General features: G+C 35.1%; 3 protein-coding genes across 3 annotated transcripts; 1 reads left to right on the forward strand and 2 right to left on the reverse strand.

The window, feature by feature from the left end:
- Positions 1 to 375: 375 nt before the first annotated feature.
- On the forward strand, positions 376 to 24,597 carry LOC106152820 (cation channel sperm-associated auxiliary subunit epsilon). The gene is made up of 34 exons (XM_087006371.1): positions 376 to 513; positions 845 to 893; positions 1,100 to 1,182; positions 1,516 to 1,573; positions 1,848 to 1,942; positions 2,220 to 2,277; positions 2,818 to 2,898; positions 7,625 to 7,749; positions 8,027 to 8,125; positions 8,379 to 8,439; positions 8,588 to 8,632; positions 9,078 to 9,115; positions 9,532 to 9,601; positions 10,344 to 10,455; positions 11,011 to 11,075; positions 11,257 to 11,385; positions 14,381 to 14,458; positions 14,673 to 14,748; positions 15,174 to 15,266; positions 15,753 to 15,839; positions 17,278 to 17,357; positions 17,774 to 17,932; positions 18,382 to 18,495; positions 18,929 to 19,012; positions 19,601 to 19,659; positions 19,960 to 20,038; positions 20,268 to 20,320; positions 20,648 to 20,698; positions 20,929 to 20,974; positions 21,571 to 21,650; positions 21,946 to 22,045; positions 22,376 to 22,465; positions 23,207 to 23,370; positions 23,601 to 24,597. Exons 1-34 carry the CDS (start codon positions 446 to 448, stop codon positions 23,872 to 23,874), a joined length of 3,003 nt encoding a protein of 1,000 aa, XP_086862497.1. The 5' UTR covers positions 376 to 445; the 3' UTR covers positions 23,875 to 24,597.
- Positions 3,557 to 7,148, reverse strand: LOC106154531 (uncharacterized). The gene is made up of 3 exons (XM_013528902.3): positions 7,033 to 7,148; positions 5,297 to 6,151; positions 3,557 to 5,094 (listed from the first exon to the last, which is right to left on the reverse strand). Exons 2-3 carry the CDS (start codon positions 6,143 to 6,145, stop codon positions 3,625 to 3,627), a joined length of 2,319 nt encoding a protein of 772 aa, XP_013384356.2. The 5' UTR covers positions 6,146 to 6,151; positions 7,033 to 7,148; the 3' UTR covers positions 3,557 to 3,624.
- On the reverse strand, positions 11,837 to 13,686 carry LOC147763301 (uncharacterized). Its single transcript, XM_087006406.1, has 2 exons — positions 12,968 to 13,686; positions 11,837 to 12,189 (listed from the first exon to the last, which is right to left on the reverse strand). The coding sequence occupies exons 1-2, from the start codon at positions 13,181 to 13,183 to the stop codon at positions 12,061 to 12,063; spliced, it is 345 nt and encodes a 114-aa protein (XP_086862532.1). The 5' UTR covers positions 13,184 to 13,686; the 3' UTR covers positions 11,837 to 12,060.
- Positions 24,598 to 25,765: the final 1,168 nt, after the last annotated feature.

Raw genomic sequence — 25,765 nt, forward strand, 5'->3', positions numbered from 1 at the left:
TAGACTTTTGTTTGAAATTTGGATTTCAAGATCAGAAGCAAAGTTGTTACGAAACGACCCTCAAAAATTGAAAATAAGCGACATTTTATTTGACTACTAAAGGCTCGATTACGTACGTGACCTTCTCTAAGAGAGACAATCTTTTCATTTTTCCAAAACAAATGACACTAGCATCCTGAAAAACGCTTATTTCAGGAAATTATTCACGCTAAACGAGACTGCAATAAGGTTAAAAGGCCAGCGTTGCCAAGTCATAATGATCTGTGTATTTAGCCAATTTTGTTCATTTCTTCGTTTATATTAGCATTTTTTGTGATAAAAAACACAATGATAACAATGCTCATGTCTCAACTACCGCAATGAAACCAACCTGCTAGCCACGAGCTCCATCTGGCGGAGACGGAACGACTGAGCGGGAAAGGAGTAGAAACTTTGGACTGCAAAAATGACATTTATTCGCTGGGTCATTTTCTGCCTTTTGATATTCACAAAGAAAAGCAGAGAAACTTGGAGGTAACAATTTAGTAAGAATTTGATTAGGATTTTTTAAAGTTACGAGTATTCAAAATTGAGCGAGAAGATTCTGAAACCACCTGGCATCCTAGCGCATCAATATCTTTTTTTTCTTAGAATTTATCGGAAACTCACTGAATACCAGTGTATTTAATAAGGACATGTGATACTCATACTGTTTTGTTGTAAAAGATGTGGCCAGAACAGGGATTAAAAATGCTAGTTCAGAAAATGATATCATTCAACCACACTTCATGAATTGAATTTCTCAAATTTAACACTGCCAGAATTTACTGATGATTTATGGTGATTTCTGTTTATGATATTTTAGATATGGTAATGAAATTGGGCAATCAGAACTTTTCAACACAAGAAATCCAGTAAGTAACACACTCTTGTTGATACTTTCTGTGAAAATCTAGACCTTTAAAGTGTACTCCATCATTTTCTGCCAATGCTACATAATATAAACATTGTACTACTACAAGGCTGGTTCTGTAACATAAAAATTTGCATGATTGAAAACAAAAAAATCTGTAGCAGTAGTGATTGATTTTCAGTGAATCTTTTCTTTGTGATTTGTTAGATCAAGCTAGAGTATTTGGTTGAACAAGATGGAGTAGAGATAGAATGGCACATAAATGGAAATTGCGTTGTCTCTAACAAGAGGTAAAAATGATTTATTTGCATAAAAATAATAAATCTAGTTTTCTTCTTCACTGTCCATATTTCCTCTATATGGGAAGTTTTGAAATGAATTCATTATGGCTAAATCAGTGAATAGAGGGGATTTTTATCATTTGAATTAAATAAATGTGAACATTTATTTATTATCTCTTTATAAAACATTTAATTATATATTTGACATATTTAAATAATTTTTATTTCTTGTATGACCTGGCTCAGGTTAATGTTATTTATAAATAAGGAGTGGGAAAGATGCTTGAGATAGAAATAATTTTACTTATAGCTTCTGTGATAGTTTTAGTGCTTTTTTCTCAGTTCTCAAGTTGCCTCCCTGACTTGCAGTAAACCAGGACAGTATAAAGTAGATCTTAAGGTAAGGGACTGGTTTTTAATGTTAACCAACCAAACTGTTATTTCACTACCTGATCAGGCAAACATTTTTGAAGTAAAACTTAACTTTATAACTTACTGCACTTATTTGTAGTGAAAGAAATAAAGATTTTGCTTTGTTTTATGATAATGAAAAAGTCATTATTGAATGTTTCTAGCTGAAGATTATTGTAAATAGAAGAGGGGATTTTTCTCATTTCCTACATGCTTCTCAGCCTTGTAAACTGCTGTAAATTAACATTTTCTTTTATCTTCAGTTGAACGGCAGCAGCACAGAGGAAGCAGGCCGCTATATAAATGTTCAGGCCTACCACGCCTGTTATCGATGGTACTTGGTTAAAAGCGATAATCAGTAAGGGTTATTGTCTTATTGATTAAATAATAGTTTGGAATTTTTTGTGAGTCCTTTTAAATTAAGAAGACACATCTTTAACTAGTTTCAGTAAGTTAGATATGGAGACACGAATACTTTGACAGAACTTGAAGTAGAAAAAAAATTAATAGCTGATTGGTATCCTTTGACTACATGGGCCAAGCTTGTGTCTTATACTATAGCAATGTATTTTTCCCTTTTCACAATATTTGTAAAGTCACTGGTACGTTTATTGTTGAATTTATTTCTCTTTTAGATCTTTATCTGTTTCAATTCATCATGAAAACACTGAATCAACATCAGACCATACCATGGCAAGTAGAGCAGTGGATTTTTATTGTGGCCCTAATTTTAGTCCCTGATTTTTAATGTCTTTTTATTAGTCTGGTTTAAGTCACTTGTGAGGAAAATCATGCATAATATGTTTGCATTGAAATGAAGATATACATGTGCTTGTAGCTTTAGGGACTGTTTGTGGGATTTTGGCTCGGAATTTTTTTCTGGTGTTATTTAAATATTTAAAGTGATTGTCATCATTAGATTTAATGTCTTGTTTATGTGTTTTTAAAGGCTTTTTTCATGACTTGTCTAGTAAGCAGTTATGATGTTATCTTCATTTTCACTTTGTTTTAGAAAATCAATAAAAAATAGTTTTTTCAAAACCTAAAAATATGATGAAACAGGACTTTCACTCATGATCATAAATGCATTATACATGTACAAAAAAAAAAGACCAATTAAAACATCAAAATGGCTAAAATCTTACAAACAGTACCTCTAAACTTTTGACATTAATTTTTGTCATACTCCTTTACTTATAGAATGAAATGTCACATTCTTCTGTCTGACTTCAGGATATCTACAAAGTATGGGTTGTGAATGATCAGCATGTATCTGCCAGGGAAAGAAATGGTACAGCCCAGATCCCCTCAGCAGTAAGTATAAATATTGTCCATACTCAGCCCAGATCCCCTCAGCAGTAAGTATAAATATTGTCCATACTCAGCCCAGACCCCCTCAGCAGTAAGTATATATATTGTCCATACTCAGCCCAGACCCCCTCAGCAGTAAGTATAAATATTGTCCATACTCAGCCCAGACCCCCTCAGCTGTAAGTGTTGATACTGTTTATAGATCCTCCATAGATGTTAAGAATGTGATTCGAAATATATGGTGTTTTCATTTTAGTTGTTGAATGATAAATATAAACCTTACAAAAAAAGAAAAAAATGGAATTAAAAGGATTAAAGATGACAAACTACCTTATTATTTAAAGAAAATTTATTCTGGTGGACGACTGCATGTCAAAAACCTCAAAAACCTATCCCATTTCTTATGACCCAAGACAAGGTAAAACTTGCATCTTATTTAAATAAACAATTCTTAATTTTCCAGAAATAAACAAAGCAAATTTACATTTCACGAAATTTGAATCTGACTAGCTTAATACCACGCTTTAAGTACAAATAGATAAAAAAGTTTGTTTCAGAAGATGGACATTTGTTAAAAAAAAAAGTTTTAGCTAGCAGGATACATTGTCACCACTGAAGTTCTCAAAATTCAATACCAATAAATTGACAAAAGAGAAACCAATAAACAAAGAAATTTAATGGTCTCAGATGTAAAGTAAGTTAGTCACCAGTGTACATAATATCCCAGCCTTACTCAAGGTATTTGAACTTTTTGACAATGTGATGGTCAGAGTCCGCCACATACACATGCCCGTCATTGGTCACTGCTATCCCCCTGGGCCAGTGGAGAGGGCTGCCTGTGCTTTCAATACACAACACGAACTGACCGTTGCGGTCAAATACCTGGACTCTGTTGTTATACTGGTCTGCCACCAGAATATGGCCGCACTGGTCAGCTGCCACTCCCTGGGGCCCCCGGAACTCCCCCTTTCTGTGCCCCTTCTGACCAAAGTTGAAAAGGTAGTTCCCCACCTCATCAAACACGTGGATGCAGTTGTTTGAAGTATCTGAGACCACGATACTGTCGTCATCCATGACACACACACAGTTAGGGCCACGGAAGTTTTTTAATCCTCTTCCGCTGACTGTTTGTATTTGTTCCCCGCTGGTGTCCGAGAGGATGTAGAGACACTTTCCAAACAGGTCAGCCACTATGATCTGATCCTTGCTGTTAATAGCCAGGTGCATCCCACACTGGAAGGGTTGGGTGGCCATGCTCACCTGTTCTCCCGTTTTTGTTAGTTTTGCGATCGTGTTCACACACCCTCCCAGATGCTGGTCTTTCTTCATCAGAGGACAGATGAGCATGTCGTCAGAACTGCAAACAGCAACCCCCACGGCGTTGTAATCTTTCAGATCACCGTCCAGTTTGAAGTGACTCTTGAAAGTTCCAAGTTCGTTGAAGATCTGAACCCGACATAGCTCGTCGACTACGTAAACATCCCCTGTGAGGTCTACTGTGAGGGTACGAGGAAAGTTGAACAGCCCAGGTTCTTTTCCTTTTCCGCCAAACCAAAGGACAGGATCATTGCTCTGTACGTCAAACTCAAACTGACTTCCTCGTACTGTAGTCTTGTTGTCAATCGGGTTGACGGACCCGTAGTGCATGCCTGAAACCTGGGGCTTGAAGTGAGCAGTGTATGTGCCGTCTTCATTGTCTTGAACAGCACACTTGATGACATCATTGTATTTGTCCCTTATCTCGACTTCCACTGGGTAACCAGATAGTGCCACCTTGCTGCTGCTGGAGAGTGTTATGTCCGCTGTGGACGTGAAACCTGCTGTGGCGGGAACCGTCTCAACCTGGACCACTGCCGGGAGCTGCTTTTCGTCATGGCGGACTTGGATGTATTCCTGGGCAGACGACACATACTCTACGCAAGGACCGCTGTCAAACTCGATGTAATTTTTCCCAGAGTCTGTGTGGGTGTTGTTGTACTCCTGGACCTTGTTTTCCAACATTTTGCAGTGTGTTGTTGCCATGGTGACGAGGTTTGGGACGTCCAAGTCTCGTAGCGCAGCGTTGTATACTTGTACTGTGCTGTCCATACAGAGGATTTGGCTCTCACAGGAATCTATGTGCTGGTCAAGATGTTTGGATTTCTCTTGAAATTTCTCCTGAATGGTGGTGGTGACTTCCTGGTGTTTTTTCTTTATGACCTGTAAATAATAATATTACTGTAACTTCATAGGCTGTAAGTAAAATTGATCACTATTGCATAAGTGTAGTTATACATTTTTTCACACCTTATCTGATCAAAAGCATAACAGTGGGGAAAATGTATTTCCTTTTTAACTTGAAGAACATATTTAATTAAATAGATATTATATAGTAAAACAGTTGAAAATAAGTATTAATTACCTCTATCATTTTAGCAAATATTTCGTCAGCTTTCTGCAGGGCTGTCTTCTTCACACTTGCCAACATTTCTTTCTCTGCCAGCACATCTTCCACATGCATCTGCTTATCACTCACCGCCTGTTTTACACAGACGATATCTTTGCGTAGTTTGTCAGCCATAATTTCTCCAGCTTGGTATATGTCGCAGATGTCATGGTCGCTGTGGTTGACCATCGTACCTGATTCTTCAGTGGCTGGAAAGTGGTTGAGTTTTGTGCCACTTGGTGCAGATTTCGTGGTGTTAAAAGATTTTTCGCTGCTAGTTTCATTTTCATCATCAGCGTCAGTTGTATGCTGACTTTGATGATCGTCATCTAGGTCTGTCCCATTGTTGCTTTCTAATTCTTGATGACGTAGGTTGTCCGAGTCGACACTTGTTGTGCTACAATTGTGTTGAGAAATTTCATTGGTTGTGTTGACATTGTTGACAGTTGTTGCCCTGGTAACTGCATGGGAACAGATATCGCAGACAGTTTTTTGACAAGTTTTACAAAACCCCGTAACGTCCTGCCCTGGATGCTCTGAGCAATGGACTGACTGAGAGCCAACATTTCTACGATCTGAATTGTTGATTGTTTCAATCAACTCCACCAAGTTGGTCTTTCCTTTAAGCTCTTGAATATGTGAAGTATAATCAGGATCTTCTCTGTTACGGAACAGTAACAGTAGGGAGCAGTCTGGACAGAGCTCGTGGTCAAATGGCAGGTGTGTTAACTGAAGGTGCTGGTCAGTGTCTGAGAGGTACTGTGTTGTACACACCTGGCACACTGAACACCCCTCCTGAATACAGCTATTGTCTGGGCTGTCCATTGTGGGCTGAAAATAGAATTGTTTACTGTCATTGGTCAATAAATTTAAACAAGATGAATATTGATAAATTTCCTCAAACTTTGTTTTGTTAGTAATACTGTAAATTAAATGATTCAGAAGTTTTTAAAAGTGATTTGGCTTTGTGACAGAAATTATGTTATTGTATAACATAAATGATTAAGTTTGAAAAAATTAGATATTTAAATAAATTTTGAAAATTTCAAATAATTATGGTATTATTTGGAAGTTGACAGCCTGGTGATTTTTTGGGCGGGGGGGGGGGGGGGGTCACAATAGCTGTTGTCAATATTTCAACATTGGTTCACATTAAAACTTAATTTATTGCACCTAAAAAATTTTAAGTTTCTATCTTCAGACTTTAGTGTTACTGAGAGGCAAAACCTTCACTTGGCCTTGCTATTACACTCTATTGTAACTGCCCAGATAGCATGTCTCTGGTGGGTTTTCATGTATAGATGGCGGACCAGTATGTATATATGTAGAACAAATGACAGCTTGGATTTAGTTGAACGCCCTGTGTACAAGCTATCTATCAATCAATACCCCACACAGTCCCATCCCAGCCAATCTATTCAGTTTATGAAATTTAACTTTGATAATTTCTGCCCCTAAGCCTTGTAACTAAGGCCTATCAAATCAGCTCTTAACAGAAATCAACACAGAAGTTAACTTTCATAGAGGCTATACTGACTCACATCTGGTACACTAATGTAAATCCCATTTATACACTCCAGTTATATTTTAAATCCCTGAACTGATTTATTTCAGCATGTTCTCAGTACAGTATGCCTGGTGTAGCCTGCTTGTTACCATGGCATTTGTCATTAAATGATAAAGTTGTCAACGAGGTAAAAAGCGTAACCCACCTGTTCTGTGCCTGCTGCCCTGTACCTGTGTTAACGTTGCTATGCAGGGAACATTTGTAGACTTATCGATGAACTTGAGATAAGAGCAGCCAATAGTTTGTGCTGAGCAAGGGAAAATCAATATGGCTAAACACTTAAAAGGGTTGCAGTCTAAATCAATAAGTTATGAAAACGATCCGGGATCAATCAATAAGCTGATGTGCACATAGATTATTTTACTAGGGGTGTGGGACTGTGAAGTGCAATTTTTCACCCATTGGGCCATGTCGATCTAGCATGTGATCAAGATTTTTGATTTTTACCACAAAAATTGGGTCATGCTCATTAAGTTGAATTATTGTCATGGCATTATAATTTTTATCATATCAGTAATGTATGGTTAATAAACGTAGCTATTCTAAGTGTGATTTTTTAAACAAAAGTTAATTGTTAAACTAAGGAAACATTTTAATGTCTATATTTCATAATGTTGGTGCAAATGTATGCAATTTTAGGCATGTAAGAAGTACATCAATAAGTTAACAGTCATTATTTTAAAGTTTTTTTTCAAATTCTCATCTCTTTTCTAAATAAATTCCTGCACAATTTCCAGTATTCCCAAGTCCTAAGCAAACAATTCCATTACCTGGGCCAGCAGCCTCATGTTCAGTTTGCCCTGCAGTCCAAACATATGCCTCACAGAGAGGTCACCTTGCGGGAATTTGACCAGAACTTGGGGTGAGGAGTGTATTTTTCCCTACCTCTGGAAATTACTAAAACTTGGTTTTTGTTTGAAATATGAAGAAAACCTTTTTAATGAATCAACTTAATACTGTAAGATATGTTGTCTGACAAGTTTAAAAAAAATGGGATTTTTTTTTACTGAAGTATGAATAAAAGATTATCATTAAGATGATTTAAACTGAAATGGAATTATATTAAGCATCTTCAATGACAGTGAAGAGGTTTGCTACTCTCATTCAAGTCATTGTTTTCGTTTCTTTTTTGCATACAGGATTTGGATATTTTCAATTTCTTCCCACCCTGAAGATGTACAAACAAGCTTTAAGATAATTGGCAAACGACCAGTCGCTGTTTATGAGTGCTTCATAGAGTATGTAAACATCACTTGATTTTATTCCATTTTATTTACTTTTAATTAACTTATAATTACTTTTAAATTTTCTTTTCGCAAAGATAAATCCAAAACTTTGAATGAAATTGATTTTCTTTGTATGTAGATCATTAATATGTAGAATATATGAACAATTATTTCATTTAATTTTTTTAATGCAAAGATGAGAAATTTTGTGGGGAGATCTTTCCATAGTCAGACATTTTATTTGTATATTGTTTGTATTTTGTAGGGACACATTTATTTTGCAACCAGAAGAGAAATACCAGATGATGAGAGAATCAAGAACAGAGGTATATAATTTGTTTTTCTTCATTTAAAGGTAAAGAACCTAAATTTTTGTATCAGAACAGTGCATCATATGTGATTGTAATGGACTAATAGTTACAAAATTAAAATTTTGTTATAAAACCTTGAAAGCAAACCTCAATTTCTTTTTAGGACAGTATTTTCACTGCCAATAAGATCAAGCCTAGGATGATAAAGGTAACAAAGCAGAGGAAGGTCACTGGTATTTGTTTCCTTGAAGCAAAAATTACAAAAGAAAAATGAAAATGGTTTATAGTAGGGATCTGTTGCTTTAAAACAGCAAGAGCTTATGAAAGAAATGTGAAATTTCTTTTACATATATACCAAATATGCCTAACTCTGTAGGGCCTTTCTCGCTGCCTACCACTCTCTAAAAGTTCTTTCATATATATGGCAAGTAGATAACACAATATTATATCACATTACAAATTTATATTGGGTAAAAATTTGAATACAGCCAACCTCTGACCAAGTAAACATGACCATGAAGATAAAAGAACTTGGTGAGAGAAGAGGTCCACGTCTTCATTTTTGCACACGTCCTTATTTGTTATTAAATCTGTCAATCTATTTCGCCATTTTGATCTCATTATGCCGACATTTCTCTCCCTTTCTCCCCCAGGATCCTTGCATGCAAAATGTGGCTGTAGTTTTAGCCAGGTAGTCTAGCTGGTTGTTCTCTTGGGCAGGAGTGTCCTTGTGTGTTGTTCTGCTTAATGCTAATTCCATTTGTACTGTATATTTGGTTATTTACTTTGTATTCATTTTATGTTATTGTTTGGTGCTGTTGCTTCTTTATTAAATGTTTTATATTGAGGAAAATACTTTGGAGAGGTTTTTTATTGTAATCCATGTAAAATGAAGGTTAGCATTATTGTTTTTATTTTTAAATTTTTTCATACACAGCAAATAATTTGAAGCACAAAAAGTGCATTTTAAGTCCTGATCATTCTGAAACCATAATATGGATATTTTATTACATAGTGTGCATGTTTGTTGTTTGTGTATTGAACTCTATTTACAGTTTTATTACAGTTACATCTGTATGAATTTAATAAAAGCCTATTGTATTCCAGGGATGAGCTGTTATTGTCCCAGGATAACTTTGCCAGTACCCAGCACTTGGGTGTGCCTGCAGGATTTCAGGTACTCCATTGTGTTGGGATGTTCCCCTGGCTCTCCTAACACAATCCATATGTTAAAATTACTGCACATTACTTGATTCCATCACACTGGTGGACAGGGGTATTCTGAGTTTCATTCCATTAAAGTTAATCTTGTTTTCCTACATACCCCTGCAACCAGCAGGTAAAAAAAGCTGATGATCAAGTAAGAAATGGATAATTGGACAATTTTGTCTTTTTGACACCTGGAACAACTGAAATGATTTGGAACATATTACGTTTTGTTCTGTGATGTTTCACAATGTGTTAATTTCATGTTTGAAAACATGTTTTAATGTGGGTGATCTTGGTGAATGAATTTAAATATATATTGAATTTTAATTTTAAAGGCAATAAAATAGTAGCATTGGTTCAAGTAGTACAATGCAATTTTGTAGTCAGGAGTGTCCTCAAGTTATGAATTTGTAGACAAAGTACCTTTTATTGGTTCACATGCACTTTTATATTTCTTGTGATGCAAGATGTTTTCCATTTTACGAGCAGAATTCTTGTAATAGTTATTTCTTTATAAACGGGGAGGTCTGGCAGAGGTCACTAAATGTCATAGCATGCTTTTCTTCCCAGCTCTTGGAAAATGGTCATTTGAATAATTTCTTTCATATGACAGCCTGGTATCAATTCTTATTCCAATCTTAATGATTCCTTGCCCAGGAGACCAAGGGTTATTACTATAAAGGATATTGATATCATTTGATTTCTCTCAGGGCGGCCGGACCATTGATTGGGTGACCTTTATAGATGATCATATTGTGCTGCTGATAAATGGAAGTGTTTATCTCAGGGGGAAAACAAACGAATCACTCCTGGAAATTGAAGGTAGGTTTTGAATTGATGAATTCTATAAAAACTTGAATTGTGGGAGATATGGATATCGACAATCAGCTGGTTGTGACTAATGCTTGTGTCAATTTTTTGGACGGGGGGGAGGATTTGACTGTAATAACCCGTGATTTAATTGTATAAGTTTGAGAGCAAAAGTTAATCGTGTTTATAATGTCATTCTCTGTGTGACAATAATTAGGTATAGAATATAAATATAGAAACAAGACTTCTAACCTTTGCCCCTCAAATTATTTTGAAATTGTTCAAAATGAATTGAAGAACTTAAATCTCAAGGTTTTTATTGACAAAAACGAGAAATCTTGAAAATATTTTGGAATGTGCAATGATTTGTAGACAAAATACTATTACCACCAACTTTTAAATCATTGTCTAGCATCTTTTTGTTCTAAACCAGATTTTTTAATTAAGCCAATGCACCAATAAATAAATAAAGCTGTTACCAAAAATTAAAAGAGAAAATATCCATTTATAAGGCAAATGCATAAGTGCATTTTAGTAATTAAACGATATATTGTTTTGTAATGACAGGTTTTCCAGGTGACATCTTAGGTATCAGGGGCAGAGACACCTGCAGTGAAGGGGTGTTAGCACTGGTAAGTATCACACAGGTAGACAGGGATGGAGGGTGAGGGTGGGGGGTTGAAGAGACACCTGCAGTGAGGGGGTGTTAACACTGGTGTCACGTCGTTAGATACTAATACAAGAATATTTATAATTATTGTTTTATTATTCTTATTCTTATGTAGAGACTTTTCTATATTTTATTTTTTCCAGAGGGAGAACAGCCACTTTGTAGCCTTCAGTAATACCAAGGTGTATCTATGTACTGCTAGTACAGTGGAGGAGTTAGAGTGGCCACAGACACTACTTCAACTAGAGAACCTATTATTACAGGATCCACAGGTAAGACATAGGAACATATGACTACAGTGTTCATTATATGATCTTATAGTTGTATTATCTGTGTACTGCTAGTACAGAAGCAGTTAGAGTGGTCTGAGACACTGCTACAACTAGAGAACCTATTATTACAGGATCCACAGGTAAGACATAGGAACATATGACTACAGTGTTCATTATATGATCTTATAGTTGTATTATCTGTGTACTGCTAGTACAGAAGCAGTTAGAGTGGTCTGAGACACTGCTACAACTAGAGAACCTATTATTACAGGATCCACAGGTAAGACATAGGAACATATGACTACAGTGTTCATTATATGATCTTATAGTTGTATTATCTGTGTACTGCTAGTACAGAAGCAGTTAGAGTGGTCTGAGACACTGCTACAACTAGAGAACCTATTATTACAGGATCCACAGGTAAGACATAGGAACATATGACTACAGCAGGGTTCTGCCAAGGTCTCAAAAAAGGGGGGAGAATTCTCCCCTCTGAGCTTAAAAGTTGGGGAGATTTTGAGAAATAGTGGGAGATCAGGAAAAAATGATATTTTACGTAAAAACATACACTGCTAGTCTGTGCTGGTATTTTATTAAAGTTCACAAACTGAAGTGATTCAACTTTGAAAGTAACTTTACATAGGCTGTATGTATATACAGTTGCAAATGATTTTTTTATAAAGCATCTGCCTCATTATCATAGCGGAGCCAAGAATAATCTCTTAACCAATCGTGTTGAAATTTCTGTGGCACTACTTTCGGTTTCTTTCTTTCAGGCCCTTCGATGGTATTTGGTCTGCAGACCTAAAATTGAAGAAAAGTTAAAATTTTTCCTACTTACAAACTTGTAATTTCTGGAACCAGACAACACAATCCAAAAGAATTTTTAGGTTTTGATGATTAATCATGACTTAATTAACACTTTTATCAGGAAAAATTGCATAATAGTGTTTGGGAAGGACATTTTTATCTTTGATTTATCGTTTTCACAATATTGACTACTTTTTAAAATAAAGGCTAAAGTAAAAAAATATAGGTCACACATTTGGTTGAGTGCATTCTATGCAAATATCCTTGATTAGGAGGCCCTAACTTTTTTTTTTTTCAAATTACTAATTAGTATCCTCACACACATATACAGAGGAATAAACATATCAGAAACAGGCCTCCTTACTTCTTCATTAAAGTTAAACATTTCCTTTTTTTCAAATTTTTATTCTCACACACACACACATATATATACACTATAGAGTGATAGGAATAAACATATCAAAAACGGGCCTCCTTACTTTTTTTAACTTCTTTTTCATATTATCATACTCACATAGGAGGAATAAACATCAATAACGGGCCTAAACTTCTTTTTCATATTATTATACTCACGAAGGAGGAATAAACATATCAGAAACGGGACCCGTCATTTTTTAACTTTTTTTTTTTAATTTTCATACTCACATATAGAGGAATAATCGTATCAAAAACGGGCCTATTACCTTTTTTTTTTACTTTCTTTCACATTTTCAAACGAAGTGTCAAGTGTCCTTCCAAAACGTAAAATAAAAATGCCACGGAATGAACATACCTTTATCGTCGACGAACTGTCAGTTTCATCTGGAGTCGCAACTTCAGAAATTTGTTTCTTCCTTTTCTCAGACTTGTCAGGCGGAGAGACGGATTCATCTGAGGGGGGATTAACAGGAGTCTGACCTGATTTTTCACCGCTTGCCGTAGACTTTGGCATAAAGCTTAAAATCGATCTCTGTTTTTTAACTTTCGCTTTCGGCGAGGAAGCCGCCATTTTAACCACGCTTCATCAGGCTGAATATCACTGTCACGCCGTCTATCATTGGTTGACTATCCCGCGAAATGAGAGAACCGCTCAAATCGCTCAACTAACTTTAATGCAGCGGAGTCACACGAGGATTGCCGATTGGACTGTAGTCATGAAGAGGTACTATTGATATTACGACAACAAATGACGACGCTGCTTGAAACGATCTCTTACGAGGGTACATCGGAAACATCGTCGCAATGACAACGTTAGCTACACTGTGTTAACAAGTCAATGCAGCGGACGATGCGAAGAAATTTATACCGGTGATGATTATTTAGATAAACAATTTTAGACGCCACTCTCAATGTGTCTTTTATCATCTCAAGAACAATGATAGCACCCTCACTCGGTTTGTATGCGAGAATTTTCGCATCTTTGGTAATTTTTGTGCGAGAATTTTATTTTTTTGGCGAGAATCTCGCAGAATCGCGGCCTCGGCAGAACCCTGCTACAGTGTTCATTATATGATCTTATAGTTGTATTATCTGTGTACTGCTAGTACAGAAGCAGTTAGAGTGGTCTGAGACACTGCTACAACTAGAGAACCTATTATTACAGGATCCACAGGTAAGACATAGGAACATATGACTACAGTGTTCATTATATGATTTTAAAGTTGTATTATCTGTGTACTGCTAGTACAGGGGAGCAGTTAGAGTGGTCTGAGACACTGCTACAACTAGAGAACCTGTTATAACAGGATCCACAGGTAAGACATAGGACTTCAGTGTTCATTATGTGATCTTATAGTTTTTTAATGGGATTTTTTTCTTGGGGGGTGGGGGGGGGGACTTTTTGATAAATGAATTCCACTATTCTGAGTAACAGTGATTTAGATACAACCCCTATTTCTTTTACTGTTTTGGCCCAAAGTTGACCGAGATTGTATTACTTTGTGATAATAATTTGAGTGGTTGGTGAGAGTAGTAGAATAACAGGGTTTCTGCAAGATTTTGAACACAAACTAGAAAGAATCTGGGTGTGTATTCCTTAACCATTGCTGGACACTGTTTGAAAGTTTGTCTCTTTGTCAATGTTTAAAGAACCCCAAAAAGTAGTGCTGACAGTGGCAGAATTTTGGGTAGTATAATTGCTCAGCCTTGTGTATTTTCAGATACAAGTTGCTGTATCTAAGTTCATCATTTTTTGTTTCATTTCAAGGTTCAGGATGTGGCTTTTAATACATTCCCAGGGTCAGTAGGAATATTGCTAGCCATCAATGCTAATGGACAGTCAAAGGTAATGGGTTCTTCATAAAGTTGCTTAATTGTTCAAACAAACTACCCTTTAATGTTTTTTACCTTGTTCCTTAGTATCTGAGTATTGGATTAGACATTAGTTCTCTGATGGTTTACAGTTGTTTTGGGTATTTTCAGATGGTAGGCAGGATGAAACACTGAACCAATAATGTTAAGAAATAGTATACGCAGACTGATCAGTTTTTTTTTTCCAGGTTGTAGTATTGCTGTATAACATATATGAAGATGTTTGGGAGATTACACCTATGTGGATGGATTTTAACATTACAGGTAGGTCTGTCATGTGGGTTATGTATTTGTACTCGGAATCCATAGGTGACTTGTTATTCTTTTTTTTTTAAGTTGGTGGTGATTTAATTCATGCTGATCTCTGATTAAAATGATGTCTTATTTATGTCTACAAGATGATGAAATCTTCTACAATTTTCAAGTACCAATAAAAACAAACTTTACATCTCAAAATAACTGACTTGAAAGAGGACATTTTTCAAGGCTGATTTTGGACATTTCCATTGAACATTCTTGGTAAATATACATTTTGAGTATAATGTTCATTTTAAGTTGACCAAAAAAACTGTTTATTTAATGGTTGGTTCATTTAGAACAAATGAAATAATTTTCAGGTCCTGTCTTTTAAACCTGTTTGTATTACAAAGTAATTTCTCCTGATATTTTAAATTTGCTCTCACTTTCAGAGTCTGGCCCGCTGAGTTTCATGTTCCAGGATGCTGGGAAGACGGCTTTCCTGCTCCGTGATTTACACAGACTCTATTACAGCTATGAAGAAGGTAAAAATATTTATAAAACTTTCTTGCATAATTTCATTTTCTTTGAAATGATAAGACCAGACATTTATATCTTTTTGACACAGTTTGCAGTGTGGTTGAGACATTGTGTCTGGTGTGAAATCTGTTTGAGAAGATAGATCACTATGCTTTAGATAGACATGCATTGTGTTAGGTGTGATATGTGTGCATTGTGTTAGTTGAGATATGTGTACAATGTGTTAGGTGTGATATAAGCACATTGTGTTAGGTGTGATATGTGTACAATGTGTTAGGTGTGATATGTGTACAATGTGTTAGGTGTGATATGTGTACAATGTGTTAGTTGAGATATGTGTACAATGTGTTAGGTGTGATATAAACACATTGTGTTAGGTGTAATATGTGTACAATGTGTTAGATGTGATATAAGCACAATGTGTTAGGTATGATGTGTGTTAGGTGTGATATAAGCACATTGTGTTAGTTGAGATATGTGTATTATTTCAGGCACAGAGAATGGTGTGATGACCTTGCTGAACTGTAACACAAGTGATCTGGTGGAGGAGGGAGAGTTCATACAGGAAGTGACCATTAGTATGCAGCCAACTTCATTCTTTTATTTCTTGATTTCAAATTTGTTCAGAAATATATATCAGAAATTTGAAAACTGATGGAGCTCTTAAAAGTGAAAAATAGTAATGACATTAATAAAAACCTTAAAGACAGTCTCAGCGCGTTAAACCCTTAAAATAGCACGAAAATGAATTTTCCTGGAAATCTCACCAATTTCCCCATAATGACCAAGGTATATCCTATCCAAAACCGTTGAGAAAATGAACCTACCTAATACCGTTTTTAAGTTCCATTAAATAATAAAAGACGACTCGTCTTAAATACTCAGCTACCACCTCACAGTACGGCTTCAGAACGCGCAATTTCTCGCTAAGTCTCGCGGTTTACTATGAATGAAGTACTACGGCTGAGACCCGGATGTTACTATTTGGCGCCAAAACAGCAAACATGGCTCAGACGCGCGTCAAGTCTGAAGAGGAGAGCGACAAAAGGGGACGAAAGAAAATAGCCACTCCAGTTCGAAAGATACGAAAGAAAATTAGAGACAGACGAAGAAGCACTCAGACTGTGTATGTTGGGAGGGAGGTGGGGCGGTGGAGGACACTTAAAGCTGAGTTAGGACTCACATACGAGGCAATGGCGAAACTACTCCTCGACACGTGAGTATGCGCTTCACAGGTCTCAAGTGTGTCTGATTATCATATTATCCTGTTCACAATAAATGACAATATTTGTGCTCATACAAAGTTGGTAACGTGTATAAGAGCGTTTTGGGCTTTACGTTGTCTATTTTTGATCGGTACATATACCGAAAAGATGGACAGGCGGCACTTACATGTCTGACAAGTTTCGCTGTGTAGTCGTGACGTCTATCTCATTCTGACTGAAGCCTGCTGTGATTGGTCGTAAGCGTGGGAAAATCGAGGTCGTGACCTTGAGCCGGAAGTACTTCTGGCTGTGCTCCGAAATCATGATAAATAGTTTTCGTTTTCTAATTCTTTATTCTAGTTGTCTTAACAGGACTTTTGTGACCCAGACTTATTAATATAATAATAAACAATCTCACAAAACACAAATCTGATCAAAGCTTTACATAGAACCTGCTTCTATACATTAATCTAACCCACTGAGACTGTCTTTAAGTTTAAGATGTGAAAATAATATGGTTAATAAGAAAGTGTATTAAGATATGAATTAAAACTGGAACCCACCAAAGGTAAAAAAAACTTTTTAACTAATATCTTGTACCATGTTTTTATTCGGTTTATCTGATTGCCATTCATCCTGAAAATCCAATTTAATTATCATTATTTAGAAGCGATCTTAAGTATAGATTACTTTGGAATAAAAGTTATTGGAATTAAAAAGTAAACAATTTTTAGTGTGTCATGTGAGTATTTGTTTATATATTCTTTTTTCAACAAATTGTGATGTGTATATTTCCATCCTGCTCCCACAGGTCCCCTGAGAGAGATCATCATCCACACCTCACGAAATCATTTGTTTCACAGTAAGATGAAGATGAATCAAGTTCTGAAGGTGAGCTAACATTGATTATTTAATAAATGATATTGATTTGGAAAATTTAACTCGTTTCAAAGAATTTATATCAGAAAAAATAAAAAGGTGAACAACAAATGTTATTGCAAGGAGAATGTTTTGAAGTAGCATATATTTCAGTGACTTGATGAAATACAATTTAGATGTGAGTCCAGGGACCTAGTTGATGAGATATTACTAAGACACTAGGAATCGAGATTCGTACTTTATTGTCCTTTGAGATGTCTATTTGCCTGAACTATCGTCAAATAAAGAACAAACGTTTGTCTTTCCTTGTTCCATGTTATCTCTTAATAATAATAATAATAATTGTAATTAATGATGATGATGATTCTGATCATAATGAAAACAGTTGTTTCCATAATGTTGATGATGATGATGATAATGTTTTCCAGCTGGAGTCAGGAGAACTGCCCAGCTCAGATGTGGTGGTAAGGTTTGATGCTCTAGATAGGATGTACCTGATGGTGTTAGAGAACGGCACCCTGACCAGCAGAATTTATCCACTGAAGAATGAGATAAGCAGTGGGCTTTTTCCTCTACAACAGTGTCCTGTGAGTTGAGATGTGGGGGGGGGGGGAATTAATGTATATGATAAGGCTATATTGCGTAACAGTTATTGGTTTAACACAATATGGTATGGTTTAGACTGGCTGAAATCATGTAAGCTTCAGAATAATTTTTGGGAACTAAAAAATATTGGCGCTAAAAAGTGGATATGGTAAGACCTTTCAGCTTTTAAACTAAAAATTATTGCAGGAGGTAACCCAGGAAATACCCTGTATTCTGTATTGGATATTGAAAAAAAGCTATAATAAACTTAATCTAGATAGGGTGGTTCAGAAATAACTGGGGGTTTACAGAAAATAGAAGACAGACATCAAAGTCGACCTTTTCATACCATCTACCAGTGTTCCATAATATTTCATAATATTTTCCAATTTGTATCTTTCTAGCACCTGTCATCAATATTTCATGTATTGTTTATTTACATTGTTTTCAGTACCGTTACTTTGTACACAGTACAGTACAGGACTTATACAAGATAGATATGGGGGAGTCTATCCATGTCTGGGCAATGTTAGTGTTCCTTGATATCCACAGTGGATTTCTACAGGTAGGATATTGTGTGTGTGTGTGTGTGTGTGTGTGTGTGTGTGTGTGTGTGGGGGGGGGGGGGGGGGGGGGACAGGACCTGTACAAAATAAATATGGGGGAGGTCTATCCATGTCTGGGCAATGTTAGTGTTCCTTGATATCCACAGTGGATTTCTACAGGTAGGATGTGGTGGTGGGGGGTGGTAGGAGGGGGGGGGGGGGTAAATTAAAAAGGAACCTGTACAAGATTTGAGAGAAGTTAGTTTATATAATTAAGTATTTCTGGTTATGAGAAATCACCCAGACCAGAGAATGCTGAATGTTTCTTTAGGTAAATGGATAAAGTTTATTTTCTGTGCTGAAACTTAAATTTCAGTTATATAGCACTAGTGTTGAAAAAAATTAATGATTGAAATTGAAAATTTTGAGCGTATTGTATTAAATATGTTCCAGATGTTCAATCATAACTCCACTCTTGTCAAGTCCAGAGCAAACTCTGACATTCAGTACGGAAGAGGAGTTATTGCTCATAACAAGGTCTGTAATATGTTCAGTATGGAAGAGGTGTTATTGCTCCTAACAAGGTCTGTAATGTGTTCAGTATGGAAGAGGTGTTATTGCTCATAACAATATTTCAGTAATATGTTCAGTATGGAAGAGGAGTTATTGCTCATAACAAGGTCTGTAATATGTTCAGTATGGAAGAGGTGTTATTGCTCCTAACAAGGTCTGTAATGTGTTCAGTATGGAAGAGGTGTTATTGCTCATAACAAGGTCTGTAATATGTTCAGTATGATATTCAGGTTAGGTGTTTAGTTCCAGGGAATAAAAATGATAGCTGCGTACATTGTATTCTCTTGATTTTTTAAAAGCACAGGTACACTATTAATGGTAATTTTAACAACTTTTTTAAACTTCTGCATTGAACAGAATTGTTTATGACACTGCAAACTTAGGTACTTACTGAAGATAAAATTAATTCTGGAAAAAAAGTCCTACTTGGGAATATGATCTATCAAAGCTGAAAGACTAGCATTCATGTGTAGTTGGTTTATGTTTTATACCCTGTTTATTTTATTTGTATGAGGGGTTTAAAATGATTTAAATGTTATTTTACATTTCCAGTCTGTTACCTTTTACCACCATATGGATTTTTACAGGTCCCCAAATTACACTACTGCTAAGTAAGTGCAATAGTCATCTTAAATCAATTTTTTTAAAAAGATAACTTTTGACAATATTCAGACTTTGATATTTCCTAGAACCCATTATTGTAAATTGTTTTATCCAACATTGAATTTTTTCCAGATATCTTACCTACAAAATCAATCTCACGCTGACATTCAATATTTTTTAAAGTCTCACTGCATATTATGAACATAATGTTTATAAGATGTAGACAGGATAATTAGTAAATAAATAAATAAATACATACTAGTAAGATAAATAAATAGTTACATTATTGGTTTTTTTTATCATTTTAGAAAACTTGCAACAGGTATCTCTTGCTTTGAGCTGATACCATCAAATATCAACCTGATATGCCCATCTCCTACCCAGATTGTAAGTATGTGATAAATAAGTTTATAACAAATGAAAGACAGAAAGGGGAAGTTTTGCTTAAGTCAGAGTGATTGATCATTGTCAAAATTGGTTATTGGAGGGCACTTTTTGTACTCAGTAGTTTTTTTTTTTTTTTTTTTTTTTTTTTTTTTTGAGGGGGGGAGGGGGACAGTTTGCATTTTTGTCACCAATAATTTCAAGAAAATTTAATATTTTGATTTTACCCCAGGTCTCCTACCTGTCTGTGGGATGTCCAAAGGGAAGGCACCTGGTTTTAAAACGGTGAGTTAATTTACCTTTTTTTCAGTATAAAAACAAATAACTTCTGATTATAGATAAACTACCTATCCTGGCAAGAATTGAGGGCCAAATCTTAAGTTTTAAATTAATCAGTTTGTTTTATTAATAAATGATTTATTTTTGTCAGCTATATTGATTGAGACAGCTTGGAGCTGTTTGAAGTAATTAATATCGACATTCTGTTTTTTAGATTAGGCTTGTGATGTAATCTTGAGTTGACAAAAGTTTGCCAGCATTTAAAATAATCTAAATGATTATTAAAATATTAATTATAAAAGAAAATTCAGAATTTAAAAAATTATGTTTTAGGCCAGCTGCAAGTGAACCCTGTGATACTGTTGATACATATACTATTGGAAAGTGAGTACCTCTCTTTAATTTGTTGCTTTTATATAATCCTTATATATTGTTGGAATATTTTCATTCCATTCTATTCATTCCATGTAATACCTTTGACAGTTTTATCAGTTAGTATTCCATTATATGGTGTTATTGAAAACATTATGAATTTTTTGAGAGATATGTAACCTTGCAATAAATTAATGATGTCACTGGCATTTAAACTAATCATTTCAATTCCATCTTTACAGGGAACATTTCCTGCATTTGGATGGGACATCACCCACACAGGACAAGGTTAGTTTATTCTTGTCTAGATCCCATACTTGAGTGTAATTAATTGTTTTTATATAAGTGTGTTGTATTTTATTATTAACAAAAACAAAATTTTAATTGAAGAAAATACCCACCATACAGTGACACCTCTCCGGCAGTCAACATTGCATGCCATGGATATACATACATAGTCAGTATTTCCTCACTGGCCTTTAATAGACTTATATCTTACCTTACTGTGAAGAAATGTTAGTTAATACATTTAAATCAGTTACTCTTATATACTTATATAAAAATTAATTACATTCTCAAAATGCTTTTAATTACCAACATAGAGTCTGATTACGATTTTTAAAATAAATTAAAATCTTTTATTTGAAAAAAGTGTTATAACTGATTTGACTGGCTGTTATCTTGACATTGTACTATGTTTTGATATCTTAAAATTTTTAACTGTCCACATATCTGTTTACATTGTACTATACATTTTAATAACTTAACTACCTATATATATTTTTAAGTTATTATTATTATTATTATTATTATTATCTCTAAGTCCTATTTACAGTATATTAAGTATACAATTTCTCTGTCTGTAATTCCTTCTTCTCCCCCAGGTTGTCCATTATGACCTGGTCAGGTTGGGATGTCCAGTTAGAGTGGACAGCAGTCACAACTTTTTGCCACAGTTAGAGCTGTAAGTGTATGGGAAATATGAAAATTGAATTATCAGTGAGACTTTTCTGCCACAGTTAGAGCTGTAAGTGTATGAAATATGAAATATGTACATGTAGTACGTGTGTGCAGTTATTTCTCCATGATCATGTTCATTATTTAAGTTTTAGAGCATTACCATTGGAAACTTTGTTAATATTTACTTTGTTTACTTTTTACTAATGTGTATGAGTACCATGTGCATATACCGGTATTATTGCCAAGTTTGTGTTTGCACATGTCGTAGCCTTATTTATTTCTTTTTTCCCTGATTTAAGGTATGATGGAGAGGAATTTGTCCGTCCTGTGACTGGTAATTTCATACTATGGGAGGAGCAAGGTAGAACAGACTACAGTTATAATGCTACCATGAAACGGGTAAAACTTAGACTGCATTCCCACAGATTTTAGATTGATCTATCCCTCTGGGGAGTCTCACTAGATTGTTGTCAGCCTACTAAAAGCTGTAAGGAGGTAATTAACTTTCGTGTGCACTCGGCTGACAGCAATTTAGCGTGAACCCCCAGGGATATTTTTTTCGGTGACTACTTATTGATTAAAGGGGCAAAGTTTTTTTCCTCTTCAACTTAAAGCCAGTTTGGTGCATATTTGATTCAATTCTTCATATAAGGTCATGAATTATAAAGAGAATTAAAAAGTAATTGCTGTAATAGAAACTTAGTTGTTGTTTTTTTAAACCTTTTCCAGGCAGGGTGTCATAAGGTGGCTCAGACTTGGTCACAGATCAGAGACGAGCAGGGCATGCTCACTGACTGGGGACAGGGGTGGGGTCCTTGGGTAAATAGACTTACTATTATATTTACATATAACCCAGTTTCTTCATGTACTTGATGTTGTTTAGAGCTGTAGAGTTTAGTAGAAATGTAGGATCCTGGATTGAAATTCTATAATTTGTATTAAAACAACACGTATAATAGCCAAAGGAATATGATACAACAAATCTCAGAACTTATGAAGCAACATCAGCATGGAAGAGTTACCAGGTCTTCAACTTTTAGTCATTTACTTTTAGAACACAGTGTCTTAGAGAAAAAAGCTGGTAAATTTTACGGTGAAAGGGCATTTATGATATATGCACCCAAAGTTTGGAACACTTTACCCTCTGAAATACGAGCAGCAGGTGACATAGATACTTTTAAAAAGCTTTTGAAAACTCATATTTTTAGAATAGCCTATCAGTAGCTATCATATAGTTAATTTTAGTTTTTAATAAGGTGTACTGTAATTTTATGATTAATTTTAAATGTTGTCACTTTAGGTTCTTATCATTTTAGAATATGAATAATTGGTTCTTTAAATTAGTTCTTAGTCCTTTAAAATTGTAATGTGTTCTTATATTAGTATTGTGTTATTTAGCTCTTTTAAGTGAATGTTGTAAGGCGCATTGAGATTTTTAATGGAATGCGCCATAGAAAAATAAATTATTATTATTATTATTATTAAATCATATGAGATAAAAATGTTTTTTGTTTGTTTTCAAATTTTCTACCACAAAATTTAAACAGTATATTTTTTTAGAATTACAGGAGTTGTTTTGAAGAGACGAACACTGTAATTGACAACAGTTTGCTGCAGAGACCGTATCAGATTCTGAACTCCACAGGTGTGTCTTGGTTACAGTTTCCTAACACCCACGACAGTATGTACACCTTCCGGGCCAGAATTGTAGACCCCAACTACAGGTAAGACCATCTGCCATTTGTACTTAACATATGTAATGCAACCTTTTTGAATAATTATTTTTACTGGAGATCAGAAGATTTTCTATACCTTTCAGACATTGCAGGCTGCAGAAAAGAAGCTATGAAGTAGGACAAAATTAGTTAATTTATTTTATATATTTAATTTATTTATATTATTTTGTCAATTAGTGGTTCAGCTGTATCACCCAACATTATTTCTCATATTTCAGTTTCTGTGACTTGGAAATCTCCTTTGCGGTGCAGACATATGGAGCACAACATCCCGAGGACCTCACGGTTACCATGATAACAGTGGGAGGCATCATGGGAGCAGTCCTCTTGGGACTGCTGGGATCCTACTTTGTGTACCGCAAGCAAACCAGCCAGGCCTTTGCTACCAGGATGATGTTGGTGAAGATGCTGCACAAGGAAGATCATTCACATCAGAGGGAAAGTCCTGTTCCTAAAAAAAGAACCTCAGTTTTAGGGGATATATGGAGCTAGTGGGAAAAGGAAAAATGTTGGGTTACTTGTTTTTTGAAACTACAAAACAATAATAATAATAATAATAATAATAAAAAACAGAAGACACACTTTTTTGATATGACAAACAAATAATAGAGTTCTTATACAATTTGTCAGCATCACCCTTTTTGAATAAAGTTAACAATCTTAAAGTGCATAAAAAAAAATTTGAGGAATATTTTCGTGTGACTTAGACCCCATTCCCATAGATTTAAGATCGATCTATCCCTGTGGGGAGTCTCACTAGATTACTGTCAGCTTAGCCTGCTTAAGCGTCTGTCCCGCCTACTAAAAACTGTAAGGGGGTAATTAACTATGGTGCGCGCTCTGCTGACTGCAATTTAGCGTGAACCCCCAGGGAGTTAGGTTGATCAAAATCTAAATCTCTGGATCAATCTAAATCTCTGGGAATGCACCCTTAGTGTGGGAGTCATCACTAGAATTAAATTTTGTAGATATGCTTAAAAATATTGAGTAATGTAGAGATTGGATTTTATGCAATAGTATTGACAAGAATAGTGTGCGGTCGAAACAAATTTATGAAGACATCCCTCCCCTAAAAAAGTGCAAGATGTCAAATTCCAACTTATGTTTAGCTTTTCAGGTGTTGTGTTTTGTTGACAAAATTTACAAGTGAGTGAAAAATAAATGTTATAAAGAAATTGTTTAATGTGATATTAAAGAAAAGTACATACCCTGGTATGTGAATTATTTTACATGAAATTCGTTGCAGGGGAGCGTTGTTGTAAACGTAACCTTAAGGATCGAGTGTAAGTAAAAAGTTTATTTCGCACAAGAATTATCCGTCTCTCCTCTCGTTTTCATTGCAAGCACAATGCAGCGGTATACTGCAGCAACATTGTGCCAAAGAAGACGCGCGCAATCTGCCATTGGACTGTAGAACCCTTTCTTCAAAAGCAGTGAAATATATTTATTAGATGTTTTCTGAAATGATAAAAATAAGACCACTTCATGTGGAAATAAAAATACTGTGAGTGAATCTGCCAGAATAACGGAAGGTACAGAGCTTTGTTTACAGAGCTTTGTTAGTATCATATTAACTTTTTTCTATTTTCATTTGTTTTATTTTCACCGCCGTAGAAATAATTTTCACCATGGTGAAAATTCTATAAAATAAAACTTAAATGAAAATATAAAAAAGTTAATATGATACTAACAGAGCGCAGTAGGAAGGTATCCCACGACATCAGTGCTCTATCGCGAATACAGTGATTTGCATATGATAATATTGTGTAATCGATTCGGGTTTTTGATTTCATTGTTGGAGGCAAACTTGAATTGAACATTTTTTCAAGAAAAATTTACTAATTAAAAACAGAAATAAAAAAACGTACTCATATATATCTTTTAAGAAAAAAAAAGCATCATTCATCTTAAAAGAGCATTTAATAAATTGTGCTTTTTATGCCAAACACAATTTCTAACAATAGAATAATTTACAATAGGTCCTAAGTTAGATAAAAACTGCTTTAAAAACGTGGAAACAACCTTATTTTATTGGGAGGAAAAAAACTGAATGAACAGAAGAATTGATGCGTGAGTGGGTATAATATGTAGTTAATCATATAATAAACATTACCCATGATATTATCAATTATAATCAACAGAAATACAAAATTGCGCGGGTTAATTGCGCTTTAAATGCAACACTTCTTTGTACATTAATCTAGACGATTTGTGAAAATTATTATTATTATCATTTGCCCCTGAAACTTTGATTAATACACGAGCAATCCTGGGTCGGCTCTAACATTACAATACCAACAACGTCACAACTCGATAAGAATTATTTTATTTTCAGTTCAAACAAACGCTTTAATGGCTCCATTTACAGTTACGGACGCACAAT

This window comes from Lingula anatina, chromosome 2, assembly GCF_051362555.1.
Source record: "Lingula anatina isolate TDL-2025a chromosome 2, LinAna3.0, whole genome shotgun sequence".
Lineage (NCBI taxonomy): Eukaryota > Metazoa > Brachiopoda > Lingulata > Lingulida > Lingulidae > Lingula > Lingula anatina.